Genomic DNA, 20,377 nt, shown 5'->3' with positions numbered 1-20,377 from the left:
GCCGTTGCTGTTTTGACTGGAGTAAGATGGAATCTTAATTTTGTTTTGATTTGCATTTCCGTAATTGCTGGGAATGATGAGCATGTCTTAAAAGTACTTCTTAGCCAAATTTTCTTCATTTGGAAACCTCTCTGTTCAGGTCCCAGGCCCGTTTTTTTGAATGGATCATTTGTGTGGTGGTTTGAACAAGAATGACTCCCATAGGCTCATGCGTTTGATTGAGTGGCAATCACCAGGGAGTGGCACTCTTTGAGAGGATTAGAGGGATGAAGAAGTGTGTCACGAGGGGTGAGCTCTGAGGTTTCAAAAGCCCATGCCAAACCCAGAGTCTCTCTCTCTCTCTCTTGCCTGTGGATCAGGATGTAGCTCTCAGCCACTGCCCCAGCACCTACATGCATGCTGCCATGCTCCAACCGTGATGCTAATGGACTAAACCTATGAAACTGTAGGTAAGACCCCAATTAAATACTTCAAGAGATATCCTGACAGAGTGAACCTTTAAGGGGTTAGGGAGAAATCTGCAACTAGAGAAATCCCCAGGAACTCACAAGAATGTCCCCAGCTGAGACTCATAGCAGTGGTGGAGACAGGGTGATTGAACTAGCCTTGCACTGTTCTCAGATTGGTGTCTACCCTAATTGTCATCATAGAACCTATATCCAGTGACTGATGGAAGCAGATGCAGAGGCCCACAGCCAAGCACTTGGCCAAGATCCTGGACGTCAGTTTAAGAAACATAGGGTGGGGGGAGGGGGCGTGTCAGGATTGTGATGGGAAAAACCATTGAGATAACTGATTCAAGCTATTGGGAGCTCATGGACTCTGGACTGACAGCTGGGGAGCCTGCATGGGACTGCATTAGGCCCTCTGAATGTGGGTGACAGTAGCGTGGCTTGATGTGTTTGTGGGTCCCCTGGCAATGGGACCAGGACTTATCCCGGGTACACAAACTGGCTTTTTCTAGCCCATTCCCTAGGGTGCGATGCCACCCTCACCCGTGATGCCGGGGTGGGGGGTGGGGGGGTGGTTGGGCGGGGTTGGTCCTGCCCGACGTGGTATGCCAGCCAGGGTTGACTACCCAAGGGAGGCCTTACTAGCTATGAGGGGGGAGGTGGGTGGGATGGGGGGAGGTGGGGGTTAGTGGGAGAAGGGGAGGGAAGGGGAACAGGGATTGGTATGTAAAATGAAAAAATAAATAAAATAGATAATAATTCAGTGCTCTCCTTCGTTAAGAGTTGCCTTCATCATGGTGTCTCCTCACAGCAATAGAAGACAGTTTGTCTCTTGATTCTTTGTTTTTTGAGTTCTTTATATATTTTGCATATGAATCCTCTGTCAGATGTGTAGCAGGCAAAGGTTCTCTCCCACTCTGTGGGCCTCCTCTTCACTCAGCTGGCTATTTCTTCAGCTGTGCAGAAGCTTTTTAGTTTTATGAAGTTCCACTTGTCAAATATTAGCCTTAGTTCTTGGGCAAACGGAGTCCTATTCAGAAAATCATGTAGGGTTCCACCTATGATTTTTTCCTAGCAATTTCAGTGTTCCAGGTTTAGGTCTTTGATCCATGTAGAGTTAGTTTTTGGGCAAGGTGATAGATACGGGTCTATCTTCAGTCTTCTGCATATGGAATCCAGTTTTCCAGGCTTCATCTGTTGAAGATGCTTCCTTTTTCCAGCTTTTGTTTTTGGTTTCTTTGCCAAATACTGTGTGGCTGAAGGTATGTGTACTCATGCTCGGGTCTTAGATTTTATTTGACTACTCTGAATGCCTGTTTCTATGCCCATACTGCATTGTTTTTATTCCCATGGCCCTGTACTATAAACTTAATATCTGGAATCCTTCTAGCTTTGTTCTCTTTGTTCAGAATTATTTTGACTATCAGGAGCCTTTTTAGGTTCCATGTGAATTTTAGGATAGTTTTTTTTTCCCCTGTGAAGAATGAGATGGGAATTTTGATTGGGATTGTATTGAATTTATAAATAGCTTTTGCTAGCATGATCGTTTTCACAATATTAATTCTACCAATCCGTGAGCATGGGATGTCTGATGTCTTTTCATGTTCTAATATTTTTTCTATCTATTTCTTCAGCGGTTTAAAGTTTTCCTTGTAGAGATCCTTCATTTCCTTGGCTAAGTTTAACCGTAGATATTTATTTTCTTTGAGGCTGTTGTGAACGGGAGTGTGTGAACGGGAGTGTGTTCATGATCCTCCCTCTGTTGTTTGTTGTTAGTGTATAGAAAAGTCATTAATTTGTGCAGGTTGATTCTGTATCCTGCCACGTGGCTGAATTGATCATTTCTAGACGTTTTCTGGTACAATTTTGTAACGCATGGTATCATGTCAACTAGGAACTAGGAATAGTGTGACTCTTTCCCTGTTTGTGTCCCTTAGCTTCCTTCTCTGCCTCACTGTTCCAGCTTCAAGCATATTTTGAGAAGGAATAGAATAGTAGACAGCCCTGTCTCATTCCTGACTTCAGTGGGATTGCTTTGAGCTTTTCTTCATTTATGATGACATCGCTGTGGGTTTCTCATGTATAGTTTTTGTTATGTTGAGGTATGATCCCTTCAGCCCTACATTCTCCAGGACTTTTATCATGAAGGTATATTGGATCTTGTCAAAGGCTTTTTTCTTCATATGTTGAGGTGATCATATGGTTTTTGTTGTTGTCAATTTTTGCATTTATTACATTTAGTGAAGTATATACGTTTCAGGGAGAAAGCCAACTTAGTCATGGTGGATAATCTTTCTGATGTATGTCTATATTCCTTTTTTTTAACTGAGCATTTTTAAGTTTATGTTTATTGGGGATGTTGGAATATAGTTCTCTCTCTCTCTCTCTTTCTGTGTCTTTCCCTTGTTTTGGTCTTCAAGTGATACTGATTTCATAGAAAGCTTGGGCGTGCTCCTTAATGTTTCTGTTCTTTTGAATAGTTTAAGAAGGATTGGCTGCTGATCTTCTTTGACAGATTGGTAGAATTCTGCTATGAATCCATTTGGCCCTGGCGTGTTTTTTTTTTTTTTTGTTTTGTTTTATGTTTTTGTTTTGTTTTGATTTTTAGTTGAAAGGCTTTTTATTATTTCAATCTCCTCATTTGTTGTGTATCTGTTTAGGTTGTTGATTTCTTGGTTTAATTTGGCTGAATCTAGAAATTCATCCGTTTTTTTTCAGATTTTCAAAAAATAGCTTAATGGTAAACAGGTTTCTAAAAATATCCCCTTATAATATTCTGACTTTCTTTAGTATCTGTTGTAATTATTTCTGATTTTGTTAATTTGAGTCTTCTCTTTCTTTCTTTTGGTTTGTTGAGCCAAGGGTCTATCAATCTTGTTTATTGTCTCAAAAAAAAAAAAAAGTGCCACTCTTAGATTTGATGGTTCTTTGTATTACGTGTTGTTGTCTTCGTTTCTATTTCGTTGATTCCCACTATGATTTGTTTTTCTTCCCATCGACTGGGTTTGGATTTGGTTTGTTCTTGTTTTTCTAAATTTTTGAGTTGTATCATTAAGTCATTTATTTATGCTCTTTCTGATTTTTCAATATAGTCACTTAGAGCTTGTATAGTATTGTATGTATTTTCCCCTCATAAGACTGATTCCAATTTGTACCTGAGGTTTTGTTGTGTTGTGTTTTCATTTCGTTTAGTTCTAGGAAATTTTTTAATTTTCTTAATTTTTTCTGAGGCTCATTCATCACTCAGTAATGTGCTGTTTAACCTTCATGAGTTTGTGTATTTACTAAAGATTTTTGGCTGTAAATTTTAAGTTTTGTTTCTTTTTGGTCAGATGGGATACAAGGAGTGGTTTCTCTTTTTGAATTTTTAAAGATTTATTTTGTGCCCCAGGATGTGGTCCAATTTAGACAAGTTTCCATTTGCTGCTGAGTAGAATGTATATTCTTTGGTGTTTAGTTAGACTGTTCTGTAGGTATTTGTTAGGTCCATTTGATGTATGATATAATTAATTCTGGTGTTTCTCTGTTTAGTTTTTGTTCAAATGACCTATTAGAGAAAGTGGGGTATTGAAATCCTTTACTATTATTGGATTGATATTAATCTGTGTCTTTAAATCTAGTAGTAGTAGTTTTATTTGTTTGTTATGAAATTGGGTGCCTCAGAGTTTGGTGCCTGTATGTTTAAGATACTAATGTCTCCTTGGTAAACTGTTCCTTTGATTAAAGTGATGTGTCCCTCTTTCTCTCTTCCAGTTAATTTTAATTTGAAGTCTGTTTTGTCAGGTAATAGGGTAACCTATTTGTGTCTACTACGTCCACTGGACTGTGGACTAGGACGCTATGCCTTGGGGCTGCTGGTTATGATTAAATGAGTTAGCCATGTGACCACCTGGCCAACTGAACCGTCAACTTGCTTTCTTTACTAAGAAATATGCAAATTTGGCAGCATTCCCACCCTGGGGGAAAAGACAATGAAAAATAAAAACATTTTTTGTTTTTTTAAGGCATCTGTAAAAAAAATTACTAGAACTGTTACAATTAAGAAAGTACTCGGGGGTCTGGAGAGATGGCTCAGAGGTTAAGAGCACCGACTGTTCTTCCAGGGGTCCTGAGTTCAATTCCCAGCACCCACATGGTGGCTCACAACCATCTGTAATGAGATTTGACACCCTCTTCTGTATACATAATAAATAAATCTTAAAACAAAAGAAAGAAAGGAAGGAAGAAAGAAAGAGAGAGAGAGAGAGAGAGAGAGAGAGAGAGAGAGAGAGAGAGAGAGAGAAAGAAAGAAAGAAAGAAAGAAAGAAAGAAAGAAAGAAAGAAAGAAAGAAAGAAAGAAAGAAAGAAAGAAAGAAGGAAGGAAGAAAGAAAGAAACTACTCGGGCTGGAGAGATGGCTCAGAGGTTAAGAGCATTGGCTGCTCTTCCAGAGGTCCTGAGCTCAATTCCCAGCACCTACATGGTGGCTCTCAACCATTTGTAACGAGATATGGCGCCCTCTTCTGGCCTGCACATGCAGGCAGAACACTGTATACATAATTAGTAAATTTTAGGATTAGGAAATAATTAGGGAAGGAAGAAAGAAACTACTCAGTTTGCTGGGCCTAAGATGTAAGATTATAGATTCAAACCCACAATGTCCCTAGATAATCAATTGGGTTATTTAACAGGAGGAAAAAACCCTATTTGTATAGAGACAAAATTGTCATGTTTTACTAGATAAATATACTAAACATATATGCTCTAAATAAATATTTTTAAAGAAGGAAAGGTTGATAGTGTTTGGGAAAACAGTAATTTTATGGCATTGCTAATAATTTTCATACTGTGCTCTAGGGATGGGAGAGTTGCTATTGCAGATGAAGGACCAAATGCTGTTACTCAGCCCTTACTGCCTTCATCGCACCCTGATAGGATTCAGTCCTGACCATGATACTTTGGCATGTCCACAGAAGCTTCCCTGGCAGTGTTGAACCTTTGTTCCCTGGCAGCCTTTCTGTGTGAGGTTCTTTGTGGAGATCTGGAAGAGTCCGGGTTCTACCCTTTAATAGCCTAAACCATTCTATTGGTTCCCGTTCTTTAACTTTAAAAATGGGCAAACAAGAGTCCTTGCCTTGAAGTATTACGGAGAACATTACATATAAAGAAGAATGAACTAATCCTAAATGCACAACCGAGCAAAGGCTTCCAACAGGCTCTTTGCCACTTTTCAGTCCCCCAGTATCACCTTGGTACTACCCCAGATAATGGCAACTTGGTTCGGAGAAGTCAGCTCTTGCTTAGAGCCTAACGTACAGCACAGTGCTGTCCCGACTCTAGGGTCTGTGCAGTCAGGAAGCTTAACTACTCACAGGCTAAAACAAAAGCTCTTATATGACCCTTGCCCTGCTAGGCCTGCAAGAGCCATGGTGCTCCCATGTTATGAAAAGGAGTTTCAACTCCAAGAGTCTGTGAGCATCTGTTTACAGGTGCTATCAGTGATTACAGCAGAACCCAGAAGATGCCAGCAATGCCATGGAAAAATGTATCACCAGAGGTTCAGCCTTCACTGCTCAAAGGAAGCCTTGTACAGCGCTTGGCAGCCAGCCCTGTTATTAGGGTTATACTTTCTCAACTGAAATCATTTTACCTTTGAAATTTGGCTTCAGTGGCTTATATAAGCCCTCTCTTATAATCACTTTAGTTTCTCAAATGTTCTTCCTTTTGAACTAATACCAAAGAGAGAAGCTAATTATCAAGAGGAAACACTTACATGTTAGAAACCATGTATGTGTAAGTTTTTGTTGGTGCTTTTGTTTTGTTTTGAGACAGGGTCTCACTATGCAGTTCTGGCTGGCCTAGAATGCTCTATGTGTATTGTATTATACTCAAACTCACAGAGATCTACCTGTCTCTGCCTTCAGAGTTTTGGAATTAAAGATGTATACTACCATGCCCAGCTATTTATAAAATATTTAAATTATGTACCTCATATATTTCCATATTGAGATCTTCTCAGACTCCTCATAAGATCAAGAAAAGCATCTACAAACATATCCCTTGGACATAGGTATAAATGGATATGTATTGATGATATAATAATAATAATAGTAATAGTACATTATAATTTGTACCAGATAGCTGCTCATTTACATGCTCTTTCATTGTCCCCACAGTACTATAACGAGCTACATTCTTAACTCTATTCTAAGAGTAGCAATGGAAATTCATTTAAAGTCCAGACAGTGACAGAGTCAAACTCAACTCAAGGCTAACCAAAACCCTACTCCACATCCTACGCCTTTGCCACCCACCGGAGAATGGCTGGTGGGCAACAGAACAAAACAATCATGATAGGAAGGAAACAGATGTGTTAACAGTGTAGCCAGTTTTACATAATTTCTTGTAACCTGTCCTAGAATCTGCTAATAAATTTAACTGATTTCTGCTTAACTTTAGAAGAAGCATTTCAAAATCAATGTTGTTTATCCAAATATCTCTTTAGCCATAATCAACAGAGTAAAGCCAATAGACTAAATTTCAAAAGAATTCTAAACAGAGCTGTTTTGGATGTAAGTACATAAAATGAGAAGGATCTTTTACCCCGTGTTGGCCTATAGATAACGAAACTACTTTTTTTCCATGCCTCGTAGATAAAAACATATGCTCTTTTAATAGTTAGTATATTCAAATCTACAGTCAAACCACTTAATGAATATAATTTTCTCTTTTATGAATATAATTTTTCTTTTGATGTTTAAGGTAAAGGAAGAAGTTGGAGATGTTAGCATTCTGGTAAATAACGCCGGCGTTGTCTACACTTCAGATTTGTTTGCTACGCAAGACGCTCAAATTGAAAAGACTTTCGAAGTCAATGTGCTTGCACACTTTTGGGTGAGTGTGATTTCTTTTACAAAATACTCAAAGATTAAGAGTTTCTAGCCAGGCGGTGGTGGCACACGCCTTTAATCCCATCACTCGGGAGGCAGAGCCAGGCGAATCTCTGTGAGTTTGAGGCCAGCCTGGTCTACAGAGTGAGATCCAGGACACAGAGAAACCTTGTCTCGAGAAACCAAAAAACAAAGAGTTTGTTTCTAATGATATGACTACATTTTACCAACAGTTGCACCTTCCAAAATTAATAATGAAGTAAGTCATTGTAAGTTTCAGGTATCTGTGAAGCAGGAACCTGAAGGACCATTTTGTTAAGCAAAGTTCAGTGGTCATGTTTCTATGGGTCCTGTATGTTCAGTCGATCAAGCAGTCCAGGCAAGAACCGTTTCTTGCCCAAATGGCTATTTTTTGCCAAGGTGAAGATAAACTCCATATAGATTGTCTTCGATGCCCATCCTCCTCTCTGAAGTAAATCTGGTGCTGTCAGGAGCAAACATGTCTTACTGTCCAGAAAGTCTAAATTTTTAAAAATATTTTAAATGCCATATTTTGTAGGTCTTTGAAGTATTTGAAAATTATCTATCTATCTGAAATATATCCATGTATACCTAGAAGACTTAACTAACATGGCTATAAATATGATTATTATAGATGACTAATTATTAATCTATTAATTATCCATTACAATTTAAATGAGCTGTACAAACACAACACCTTAAACAAGAGTAGAAATATACACATAGTATAACAAAGTTAAGTTTAAATTTGTATCAATAAGCTAAAATCTATACCAATGTAAAACATTTTAAACAAGTTGCTCTTTAAAAGTAGGTTCATTAATCTACCCTTTCATCCTATCATATCTATATCATATCCCCTTTTATTCTTAAGAAAGAGATCACATTTATAATCAACCTGATTTAAATAAAATATTTTCACCAATAGGTTAGAAATATGAGCAGTGAGCAGTTTACACAAGATGGGTTCTCAACACTCTGAGCTTCTCTTGTAGTTATTCTGATGTCATGTCCTGTCCATTTGTCTGGGCTTGTGCTTGGCAGTAAGGTGTCTTCATTTATATCAGGAACAATGTTTGGAGAACATATCTTTGTTTCAAAATATTTTCTATGAGCCTGTGAACCAGAAATAATATATGGGTATTTTTTTAATAAAAATTATTTCTAGACCACAAAGGCATTTCTTCCAGAGATGATGAAGAACAATCACGGCCATATTGTCACCGTGGCGTCAGCAGCTGGGCACACGGTGGTTCCCTTCTTGCTGGCTTACTGGTAAGTGAGTGCTTTTCCTCCACCGATTTCTGTGCTTGACTTGTTTGCTTTTATGTCTTATTATTTTGGTTATATCCTTGGAAACTTTTATGTAAGATGCACACATATATAAAAACAAATTACCCACCTACCTATTTGTACTTATATCTGCATGTTTCCACACATCTATAGGTACATGTATGGATACATATTATTGTTTTTAGAGTTTAGGCACTTAATCTTTCTTACCCTATCTAATAAGAACTATCATCATCATGATAATGGTCTCAAAATTGCCCAAAGAGGAGGAGCTTCGAAAAGTCTTGGGGTTAACAGTATCATCAACTGCTAACCCCCTTTTTAGTTCACCTCAAAAGCTGTCCTGGAGGTCTCTGGAGTCCCTGGTCCATTTATGAGACAGTCACTTAAAACATTTCCCATGCCTTCCTTCTAGCAATAAAGAAACAACAGAGTAGTGTTTCTGCACCGTGGAGATGGCGTAAAATAGCTTACAAAGAGGAACGGCCATGTTTACAAGTGACGAGGGTGTCATCTGTGATAACTGTAACCACAGAGCAGTGGGTGGACCTCTGTCTGAGCTAAAGCTCTGGTTTCTGAGCCCTTCAGACCCGCACTGGAGTCTCAGCTGTCAGCTTCGTCTGTGAGCCGGTCACAACCTTCACCCATTTGGAGTCAGTCTTTTCTCTGGACTGCCAGCCCCCAAATCATGACCCAGAGACTTAATATTAATTATTAGCTTAGCTTGCCCCACCAGCTCTTATAACTTAAATTAAGCTATATGCTACCACGTGGCTCGTGGCTTTTACCTCTCCTCTTCCATGCCCTGCTTCCTCTGCGTCCAACTGGCATCCCCACCTTCCTTCCTCTCTGGGTCCTCTCTGTCCCCAGAAGTCCTTTTTCCTGCCTAGGTATTGGCATTCAGCTCTCTATTAAACCAATCGCAGTGAATTGTGATCTTCACACAATGTAAAGGGATATTCCAGCTCAGGGCTGGAATTTTCGTAGACACTGAAGACTTCCACCAGCAGAAAGCCAGGTCATCAGACGTTGGTGACAAGCGGTCGACTGAGCCTGGATGCTTCTAAGTGAACACACTACTTTCTTTTTCCTTCTTTCTTTGTGCTTCTCTCTCTCTCTCTCTCTCTCTCTCTCTCTCCTCCTCCTCCTCCTCCTCCTCCTCCTCCTCCTCCTCTCTGTTTCCTTCCCTCCCTCCCTCCCTCCCCTTCTTTCCCTCCCTGCCTCCCTCGTTTTTTTATTTCTTGAGACAGGGTGTCATGTGGCCAAGCCAGGGATGGTCTTGAACTCCTGATCTTGTGTTGAGCTCCCAAGTCCTGGGCTTACAGGTGTGTGCCAGCGTGCCTAGTCTCTGCAGTACTGGATCACACCCAGGGCCCTGTGCATGCCAGGTGAGCAGGTGAGCACTCTACACTGAGCTACAACCTGGCCCTGGCGCGGCCTTTTAATTGTAAATCTTTTGAAAAGCATAATGATAATGAAAAATGAATTACTTCCAAGTAGATGCATCCATTAAGAAATAATAATTAAAAAAAAAAAAGCCACCACCCCTGGAGCCTTTTAGTGCTCTTCCTAGTTACCACCACAGACAACCACAAACCACCTATAACAACACAGGTTAAATTTGCCTGTTTTTGATCTTTATGTACATGGAATCTAACTGTATTTGCGAGATGTGTCCATAATGCCACTAGTGGCTATTGTTTGATCACACATAGTTTTGTATCATGTGACTATACGACAACCTGTCTTCCTGTTCTACCGTTATGAACATCTGGGATGTTTCTAGGATAGGATTCTTATGGGGTAATGATGTGAGCATTGACTAAGCATTGACTGGCTTAGGACCTTAGGCTAAGCTGCTTACCTCTTCTGTGCTGAATTTTCCTCATCCATAACATAGTTTAATAACCGTGTCTGATGTAAATCCCGCAACACAATGAACTTAGCACTGACTCTGGGATCCTGAGATTCCTCAGTATCTGAAGGGTACCTTCTGGAATTTCACTTCCACTTCCACATATTCACAAAAGACAATAGGGCCCTGCCTCTCGGCTCCCAGAATATGGCCACTGGAAACTGATTCTGTGTTCTCCAGTTGCTCTTTGTGGGATGAAGGAAGGAAAGACGGAATTACTGGTTCTTTTCTCTCTAACGGAGCCCTCACCTATCAATGTAGTTGGTTGTCACAGCAACAGAATTTCTTATAACTCTCTGACCGTCTTTCTCGGGAGAAAATTAATCATACTTGAGGAGTTATAGCTAACAGTTTCAATGATTAACATGAAATTACATGGTGACAAAACTGAATTCATAGTGAGGAAGAACAAAGCTGTTTTGATTCTTCCCTAAGATGATTTTTGATGTTTGTTAAGTGGTTTTTTTAAATGGTATCTTGATTTTTTAATATGATATTTTATTAAGTCTTTGAGAATTTCACGCATTGTATTTTGATCATATTCACAGCCTCCCATTTCTCCCTCTAACTTCTCCCTGATCCACCCCCTTCCTTGAGTGAAAATAATAAAATAGAAAGGAAAGGACATGACTGTTCCTAGGTATAGTGAAGGAGAAAGTTTATTATAAATGTGTGGGAGAGCAGAGCCAGAGGCAGAGACATCTGGGAGAGTCCACAGTGGACATGTGTAGTCAGAAGTTTTCCTGTGTCCCATGGCAACTGGGTCTCAAATAAACACACAGAGGCTTATATTAATGACAAACTATTTGGTCTATAGCTCAGGCTTATTGCTAGCTAGCTATTGCATCTTAAATGAACCCATTTCTATTAATCTATGTATCACCACATGTCTCATGGCTTTACCTAAATTCCATTACATCTTGCTCCTTAGGTGGTGGCTCCTCTCACCCCGCCCCTCTTCTTCCTCCTGTCTTGAATTTCCTGCCTGGCTGTCTCCTGTGTTGCCATAGGTCAAAGCATCATTTTTGTTAACCAATGATAGCAACATATATCCACAGCATACAGAATGACCATCCCACAGCAGACACGACCCTTAGCCATGTTAGGAGAAGGTAGAGGGGAAGGGTGAAGGGAGAAGATGGCTGATCAAGAGGGGCAGCCTGGGCCGAGGGACTGGCCAAGAGACTGGCATAGCCAAAATGGTGGGATTATATAGGGAAGGGTAGCTGGGGGAAGGGCAGCCCAGCCCCTGCGCTGGAGAAGTTTAGGGTGTGGGTGGGGTATGCCAGCCATACCCTATAACAGGTAGGACTGAGGGATGCTGGGAGAACTTGGCAACCAACATCTGTCCTGATATGTTAAATAGGCACCTAAGCTGTTTGTCCTGTGTTTAAGACCCAATACTCCTTCCCTGCTCCCATCTTCAAAGCTGATTTTTAAAAGAAAACAATTAGCTTGGTAATATATTTTGTCAACACACATAGCCAGTATTGGAATACTCAATAAAACTGAATGTGAACATTAGCTTACAATGAAATGTTGCTTAAAACATGACTGGAAGTCAGAAATAATAATCCTGACTATAGTGAAGAATAGAGGTAATATTGCAAAGGGTAGGGGGTAGTCTACTCACTTTTAGGTTTCCTATATTCGTATCTAGGTTCACCCTGAAGTTCAAACCTACTCTATGTTGATGCAACATTCTGAAAATCTCTCTTACATCCTCAGTGACTAGAACTTAGGCAGGACCTCACAGCCAGGGTTAACAACACACCTTGAGGTCACATGAGACTGCCATCCTTCTGTGGACTCAGACTGTTTAACCTCCCTGTCTTCATTGGGGTTACTGTTAGCTGTGATAAAACACCATGACCAAAGCAACATAGGGAGGGAAGGGTTTGTTTGGCTTACACTTCCACATCACTGTTCATCACTGAAACAAGTCAAGGCAGGAACTCAAACAGGGCAGGAACCTGGAGGCAGGAGCTGATGCAGAGGCTGTGGAGGGGTGCTGCTTACTGGCTTGCTCCCTGTGGCTTACTCAGCTTGCTGTGGTATAGAACCCAGGACCACCAGCTCAGGGATGGCACCACAAACAGTAGGCTGGTCCTCCCCCATCAATCACCAGTTAAGAAAATGCCTTACAGACTTGCCTACAGCCCAGTCTTCTGGAGACATTTTCTCAGCTGAGGCTCCCTCCTTCGATGACTCTAGCTTGTGTCAGGTTGGCGTAAAACTACCCAGTACACTGCCTTTAAGAGAACAGTGTCCAACCAACCTTAGTATCCTTGGATTTTCCATGTAATCAACTTGTTCAACCTAAGTCAATGCATAGCTGCAATCTTAACTCACTCTTCCATGTCCCTGATCCAGAGCAATGCTTATGAATCCTTTGCTGAAAGCAGCAAATACAGAAGTGGAAATCAGCTTCCTAAAATCTACCGTAAAGGCTGAAAACAACCACTTATGGACATGGTTGATTATCAATCATGTTTGTTATCTGGGTCAGTCAGGGTCAATCGGGATCAGTCGGAGCCAGTGACCTAATCCCTTGTAAATGTATGTTAAAGGTTTCTGTAGAGTATCTGATCCCTTCCCTATGGAACAGCTTTCTGTGCTGTTCAGCGGATGCAGAGCAGACCCTCTATTAGACACACACAATCACTCAAAGGCAGAAGATATAGACCCAGGGACAGTTCACAGCCTTCAGGCGGGTGCAGACTCATACAACAGTCAGAGGACAGGAGACAGAAGGAAAAGGAAGTAGAAAATCCAAATCTGGGCTTGATCCTGGCTGACAGACTCCAAGGGGAAGTACCGTGTCTTAAAGCCACACTGACGCATTGTTGGTGGCTCAGAGTTAATCACTGATGTGTGTAATCCATGCATACCCTTCTTCTTTTAGACACTTGAGACTGTTAATTCTGAGCTGGTTTTGCATTTTTGATTCACTTAAGGAAAAAAAAAACTCAGAAAACAGATTTTAGTAAAAGAAACTTTATTGATAATTTCACCAAACTCAGATAACCAAGTTAAGCATTTGGCACAACTTTTTGGACACTTTAAACACAGTCACCCACGTATGAAAAACGCCCGCCTTTAGTTGTGGCTGTGGTGGTGTGCACCTGCAATCTCGGTGTTGGAGGTCGACGCAAGAGCATCAGGGGTCTGTGAGTTCAGGGCCCGTGGGGGCTGTCTAGAGAGACGCTTTCAAAGAACAAGGGCTGGAGCGGGAGAGTACTAGCCTAGTCTGTACTCGGTCCTGAGTTTAAAGAGAAGGAGAGAGGGAAGAGCAGGGAGAAGGAAAGAGAGAAAGAAAATCCATAGTTAGCCCTGTCTAGTGTCACTGAGGCAGAAAGATTACAAGTTCAAGACCAGCCTGGGCTGTATAGCAAGTTCAAAGCCAACCTGTGGAACATAGTGAGACTTTGTCTCAAAACAAACAAATGAGCTAAAAAAAAAAACAAAAAAAAAAAAACCCAACTGCAATATAGTCTTGCATTCTTGCATTTTTAATTTAAAATTATTAGGTTGTACATAATATATGCCAGCACCATTTCCTTTCTCCCTTCCTTCCTTCCTTCCTTCCTTCCTTCCTTCCTTCCTTCCTTCCTTCCTTCCTTTCTTTTTCTTTTTTTGAGGCAGGGTTTCTCTGTGTAGCCCTGGCTGTCCTAGAACTCACTTTGTAAACCAGGCTGGCCTCAAACTCACAGCAATCCACCTGCCTCTGCCTCCCAAGCGCTGGGATTAAGGTGTGCACCACCACACCCAGCCCGCCAGCATCATTTCCATTTTCTGTGACATGATACCTTGTGCGTCACTACTCAGTTATTCATTATTGTTAAGACTTTCTCAGGATTCTTTCAGTTACCAGAAATAACAAAACTCCAGACGCAGGGAGGAGCCAGGGGCAATCTCTGGCAGGTTTCCTCCCTCTTGAGGATTAGCCACCAGCAGGTCAGCCGACCTGTATAAACCTCAAGCTCAGCAAGGCCATCACGTCCCCAAAGTGCCTTCAGACAAGTGAATTCTAGGCTCCAGTGTCGACACCAACTTGGATCCAATGGTACAGATTTGACTGCTTGATAACTGGTGTGACCAGAGTGCGGGATCCAACGCCGCCCATCTCAGACTATTTAAATCGTTCTCGGCGGTTCACTTTCATGAGCTTTACCCCAACATTAACCTTTAGAAACACAATTGATGGTTTCTGTGGTGTAAACTCTTGGCCATGACCGAATCAAGGAAGAGGGCACCGTGAATTTGTTCAACTTCAATGAATTCGACGCTCTTGTCAAACTGCCTTTCACATAGGGCTGGTTTAACCCATGCTTCAGAAAACAGAAAGCTCTGAAAGGATTGTTTTAATCTCAATTTATTTTAAAAGCTAGGATCCAGAGTTTAAAAGATTGTTAGGCTCAATATGAGGAAATCCACCTGTATATTGAAAAACAAACTGAGAAAATATGAATTTTCACATTATTTGACCATTACTTGAGTTTTTTTCTATTGGAACAAGCCTCTTATTAGTTCTTTTTTTTTTTTTTTTTTTTTTTTTTTTGGTTTTTTGAGACAGGGTTTCTCTGTGTAGCTTTGTGCCTTTCCTGGAACTTGCTTTGTAGACCAGGCTGGTCTCAAACTCACAGAGGTCTGCCTGCCTCTACCTCCCGAGTGCTGGGATTAAAGGCGTGCACCACCACTGCCGGCCTCTTATTAGTTCTTAAAGCTTGCATTTTTTTTCAATGAGTTTTGTTTTGAAGCACTGAGGATCAAAACTCAGTACCTCCCACATGCCAGGCCAGCACTCCACACTAAGAGAGGCCCCTTGCCCAAGCTGTTATATTTTAACTTTTTCTCTTGTTTATGTGTTGCAGATGTTCAGCCATTTGTGTTTTTTGTGTTTTGGGGTTTTTGTTTGTTTGTTTAAATTATTTTATTTTATGTGCATTGGTGTTTTGTGTGCATGTATCGCTGTGTGAGGGTGTCAGATCTTGGAGTTACAGACAGTTGTGAGCTGCCATGTGGGCGCTGGGAGTTGAACCCAGGTCCTCTGGAAGAGCAGTCAGTGCTCTTAACCACTAAGTCATCTTTCCAGCCCCCTGTTTTTTGTTTTTTACTTGATGATTTGGTCAGAAGCATATCTCCTTTAGGTTGTAGGATATTTGGGTCTGATTTATTGATTACTTTTTTTTTAATTTTTTTTTTTTTTATTTTAGTTTTTGTGTGTAACTGTTTTGCCTGCCTGTTTGTATGTGCACCACATGTGAGCCTGGTGCCTGGGAGGCCAGGAGAGGGTGTTCGATCCCGTGCAACTGGAGTTACAGACGACTGTGAGCAGCCATGTGGGTGCTGAGAACTGAACCCCAGGCCTCTGTAAGAACAGCAAGTGCTCTCCGGCCGCCGAGCTGCCCCTCCGCCCCTCCGCCCCTCCGCCCCTCCGCCCCTCCGGCGGCTCTTGCTCCAGTTCCCAGTTTGGTTCTATCACTGTCCTTTGCGTCTCGAACCTTGACTTCTGCAAACACCTATGTCACGGAGTTGTGAAGTTTAAATGAAAGAAAGCATCTGATTAACGGGAGCAGCTCCTGCCCTACATTAACTAGTCTTAGATGTTAACACCTTTATTTGTGACGTTTTTCAGTGTACCAAGGCTTTCCAACTCATCACTGAAACCAACAGTATTTCATTTACAGTGCAGTGTGTTTCTAGGCTTAAAAAAAAAAAAAAGAAAAAGAAAACTCCCTACAGCTTTCTGTTTTTCAAAGTACAACTTAATTAACAAGCATGTATGGAGACTTTGTCTAATTTCTTATTCATAGAGATTTAAAAGCATAAACCATATGGTTATTAATATCACTGAACTAGACACTTGAGGTGACAGATTTTATGTTACATGTCTCTTATGACAGTTTTTAAATTAGTAATGTAAGATACCAACAAATGATTGAGTTATATAACTATATACTTTAATATAAAATATAAAGTATTATATGCTTTAATATAAAATTTAAAGTATTATATACTTTATATTTCAATAAAGCTCCTTTTAAAGCTATCTGGAAAAATAAAATTCCATTTAGAGTAGTTTCGCAATATTTCCCAACGAAGATGTTTTTGTAAGAATTGCTTTGCACTATGATTCATTTATCTGACAAATATTTACTGAGTACCTATTAAGAAGCCAGTCCTAGGCGAGGCCCTGGTGACTCATCTGTCACCAATATAGTCACAGAGAGGATAGTAAAGGTGTAAGAGAAAAGGAGCTTGGGGGAGGTTCCACCAGTCAAGTGCTGGGCTGACCACACAAACTCAGGAACGGAGTTCAGATCCCCCTGCCTCCCTGGACAAGCCAGCCCAGCAGCACAAGCCTACGCCCACATCCCAGCCCTGGACAGGCAGAGAGAGGATCTCGGGGGCTTGCTGATCAGCCAGTGTAGCCAATGGGCAAACTTCAGGTTCAGAGAGAGACCCTGTCTCAAAAAATAAGGTGAAGTGCATTAATAATAATAATAAAAAAATCAATGTTAAAATCTTGCCTTTACACAAATGTATACACATGGCACACATACACACACATGCATGCATACAATTTCAGGAACAGGTAATTTTTTTAAAATTATATATACAAAAAAAAATAAACAGTCAATGTTTCATTACAAATCTGAAACATTCTGTCCTAGAAAGCTTAAGAGTGTTGTATAATGGGGGGGTGGGGGGGGAGACTCTGAGGAAGCTAAGCTGTGACTTAAAGGAAGAATGGGTGTGTACAGAAGAGCTTCCCACTGAATCCCATGACTGTTTTAGAATAGATAATGAACAGACTTACAGTGACCTGGAGCTTATGGAAACAGCAATAGTGAAAGCAAACGGTCCACAAGTCTCCTGTCAGCTCACTTAATGCACCGAAATCCAGCCGATTAGGGATGTGACACGTAGGAACTACTGTGTGCCATGTGCCCGAGGCTTTCCCGTGCCTAAGAATTTACCTTGTGCTGCTCTGGGCCACTAAATCTACCCCAAGCCTATGAGGAGGGGTGCCCCTGCGTCTGGTCAGAAGAGCTCGCCTAACCGCAGGACCACAGTGTTCTTGAATCCACTTGTAAACTGCCTTCTTTCAGTTCCAGCAAGTTTGCTGCTGTTGGCTTCCACAGAGCCTTGACTGACGAGCTGGCTGCCCTGGGAAGAACCGGCGTCAAAACATCGTGTCTCTGTCCTAACTTCATCAACACGGGCTTCATCAAGAACCCGAGTACCAAGTAAGCTGGGACCGGAGCCAGAGCACCGTGTGGGCGGTTGCTATGGATCTCATTCTGCGGGGTGGAGGGGGCTCCTGAACAGATTAATCCCTGAAACAGCCGACATCCGATGCTGTCAGTTCACCTTGCTTTCAGATCTTGTAGGTTGTGGGAAAACAGGTGCGGAAACAAAGGACGCGCGGGGAGAGCGTGACTGTAACGCAGATCTGAATGACGCAGGTGAACGGCCTAATCTTTTCTTTCTGCCACCCTGGATCAGCGGTGTCCAGACTCACATGGACGTTTGTGTGTTCGGAGTGATTGGGACAAACGCTGGTCTCTCCAGCCCCAGAGATGACTTACGTTGTTGGGTTGAGGTGGGGTAGTGGTGAGGATGCTGCCTGGATCCCTGGTCAAAAGCCACGTAGGTGACTCTGGTGCTACGGTGTGAAAAGTTCTTCTCTTGGTGCGTTTAGAAATTATCTTCCAAAATGAGTTCCAGATCAACTGTTTGTTTGGTTAAGAAAACAATCCTAGAGAATCAGTGCTAGGCATCATTTTTTCATCTTTCATCTCTTCGGCATTAGCTTTAATGTCTTAGTGATCATAATGCAGGTCTAATTACGTAGCTCTGACTAACCTGGAACTTACTATGTAGACCAGGCTGGGCTTAGTTCACAGATATTCACCGCCTACCCCACCCCTACCCCAAGTGCTGGGATTAAAGATGTATACCACCATACCTGGCCCATAGTTGCATATTTTTAAGATTCAAACATTATAGGAAATACTAATGGAAAAGATCCTCTTTCAAATTTCCTTCATTGGCTGGGCGGTGGTGGTGCACGCTTTTAATCCCAGCACTTAGAAGGCAGAGCCAGGCGGATCTCTGGGAGTTCGAGGCCAGCCTGGGCTACAGAGTGAGTTCCAGGACAGGCTCCAAAGCTACACAGAGAAACCCTGTCTCGAAAAACCAACAACAACAACAAAATAATACCCTTTCCTTCATTGGTCAGACCCTCTCTTATCATCGAATAACATCTTTCTAGATAGCTTTACAGGTGTTAAATGAAAGTATAAACTTTATTTTTTAACTGAGGTAAGACCTCACCAGGTGGACCTGGCTGGCCTTGAACACATCCACCTGCCTCTGTGTCCCCAGGGCTGGGATGAAAGGTGTTAGATACTGTGCCTGACAGAGTTTAAGTCACACTCATGAACTTTATACACATAAGGAAGCAGCATCACGTCCTGAGCGTATCTTCTTGACCCGTGCACACAGAGGATTGTCAGCGCTGTTGACTGTGTGCAGTGTATAGTCTACCACATGCTGTTTGGAGCCTGTTTTCAGAGTCATAAAATTCAGAGCTTTAACGTAAATGATATTGGTTTTCAGAATAATAGGGTCTTCTGGTGATGATTTTAAGAATTAACTAAATTGTTCAGATTTTTAAAACAGCAAGACTGTAATGAGTATCTTTGTGTATGGGTATTTTCAAATTTGGGTAATTATTTCCTTCAGGTCGATCCATGAAGGGTCATTAGTATATCAAATCAAATACTTAGAAATTGTCATTATTCCTACACAGTGCCCCTCCAGAAGCAAGGCACTAGTTGACGGTCTACCCACAGTGAGGACAGGTATCTTACTCCTTCATCAGCCTCCTTCCTGCTCACTTTTTAAATCATTGCCAACTCCAGACATGAGCAATCTTTATACTAATAACTGCTTTCATGGCTCATCTGTTTCCTGGTATCTGCTCCCTTTTCTAGGGGGCTGCAGAGTTTTCAAGCAAACAGCCCTTCGTGATTCTGAGATCCCTTTACATGTCACATTGGTAGCCACCCCCATGGCCTTTAGGCTCCATGAGGTGTTTGGAAAGATCTCTCTCATGCCACACTTACATCCACCCATAGCACTTTCTAGCAGCTTGGGTGGGAGGAGATGGCGGTGACAGGGCTAAGGACCGGGCCCAGTGCTCTGCACACATGCCAGGCAGGTGCTCTGCCGGGGAACGCCATGTTCCAGTCCTTTCGGTAGACTCTTATGGCTGTAACTTTTACATTTAAATCTTTACCTCAGTTTACTTTGGCTTGAGAAAGAACTAAGGTTATAACACAGCCTAATTGCTTTTCCCAAATAGTTAATGAGTTATTCTGTTCTATTGTTTAATAACTCATTATTTCCCTCACTGGTCTAAATTTATATCATAAATTCATGTATGTACTTGGCTATGCATTTGGATTCTCTATTTGGTTATATTGATAACATAAAAATTTTCAGCTTATTCTGCACCCTCCCCCCTCACATTTTGTTCTGCTTTCTTCTAATTTGGCTGATCTTTGTGAAATGTATCTGAGATTAATGAGGAATATGTAGGTAATTCACTTAGGAAGATGGCACATTCCATCTTAAATTTATGGGATGGATGGAAAGCCAACACTGGATCAAAATACAGAGCTGTTTAAAAGTCCCCCAGGGCCCATCACACACGTGCTCCTGCCTACAGCAGGATCATGCCCCTGTGATGCCATCACAACTGAGAGCCTGGTGAGCTGAAATGCATGTGACCTACCCGCCCTACCTAACACCACA

At 41.5% G+C, this 20,377-nt stretch overlaps 1 protein-coding gene across 1 annotated transcript in view; it reads left to right on the top strand.

Moving 5' to 3' along the window:
- Hsd17b11 (hydroxysteroid 17-beta dehydrogenase 11) overlaps positions 1 to 20,377 on the top strand; it is a 43,571-nt gene that overhangs the window by 10,441 nt on the left and 12,753 nt on the right. Inside the window, exons 3-5 of the mRNA XM_028867310.2 lie at positions 7,193 to 7,324; positions 8,510 to 8,616; positions 17,665 to 17,802. Coding sequence (XP_028723143.1) covers positions 7,193 to 7,324; positions 8,510 to 8,616; positions 17,665 to 17,802 — 377 coding nt within the window. The remainder of the gene's footprint in view (positions 1 to 7,192; positions 7,325 to 8,509; positions 8,617 to 17,664; positions 17,803 to 20,377) is intronic.

The sequence above is a fragment of the Peromyscus leucopus genome, chromosome 10 (assembly GCF_004664715.2).
Source record: "Peromyscus leucopus breed LL Stock chromosome 10, UCI_PerLeu_2.1, whole genome shotgun sequence".
Taxonomy (NCBI): Eukaryota; Metazoa; Chordata; class Mammalia; order Rodentia; family Cricetidae; genus Peromyscus; species Peromyscus leucopus.
The sequence above is the reverse complement of the archived record's forward strand: the minus strand, read 5'-3'. Positions and strand labels throughout refer to the sequence as shown.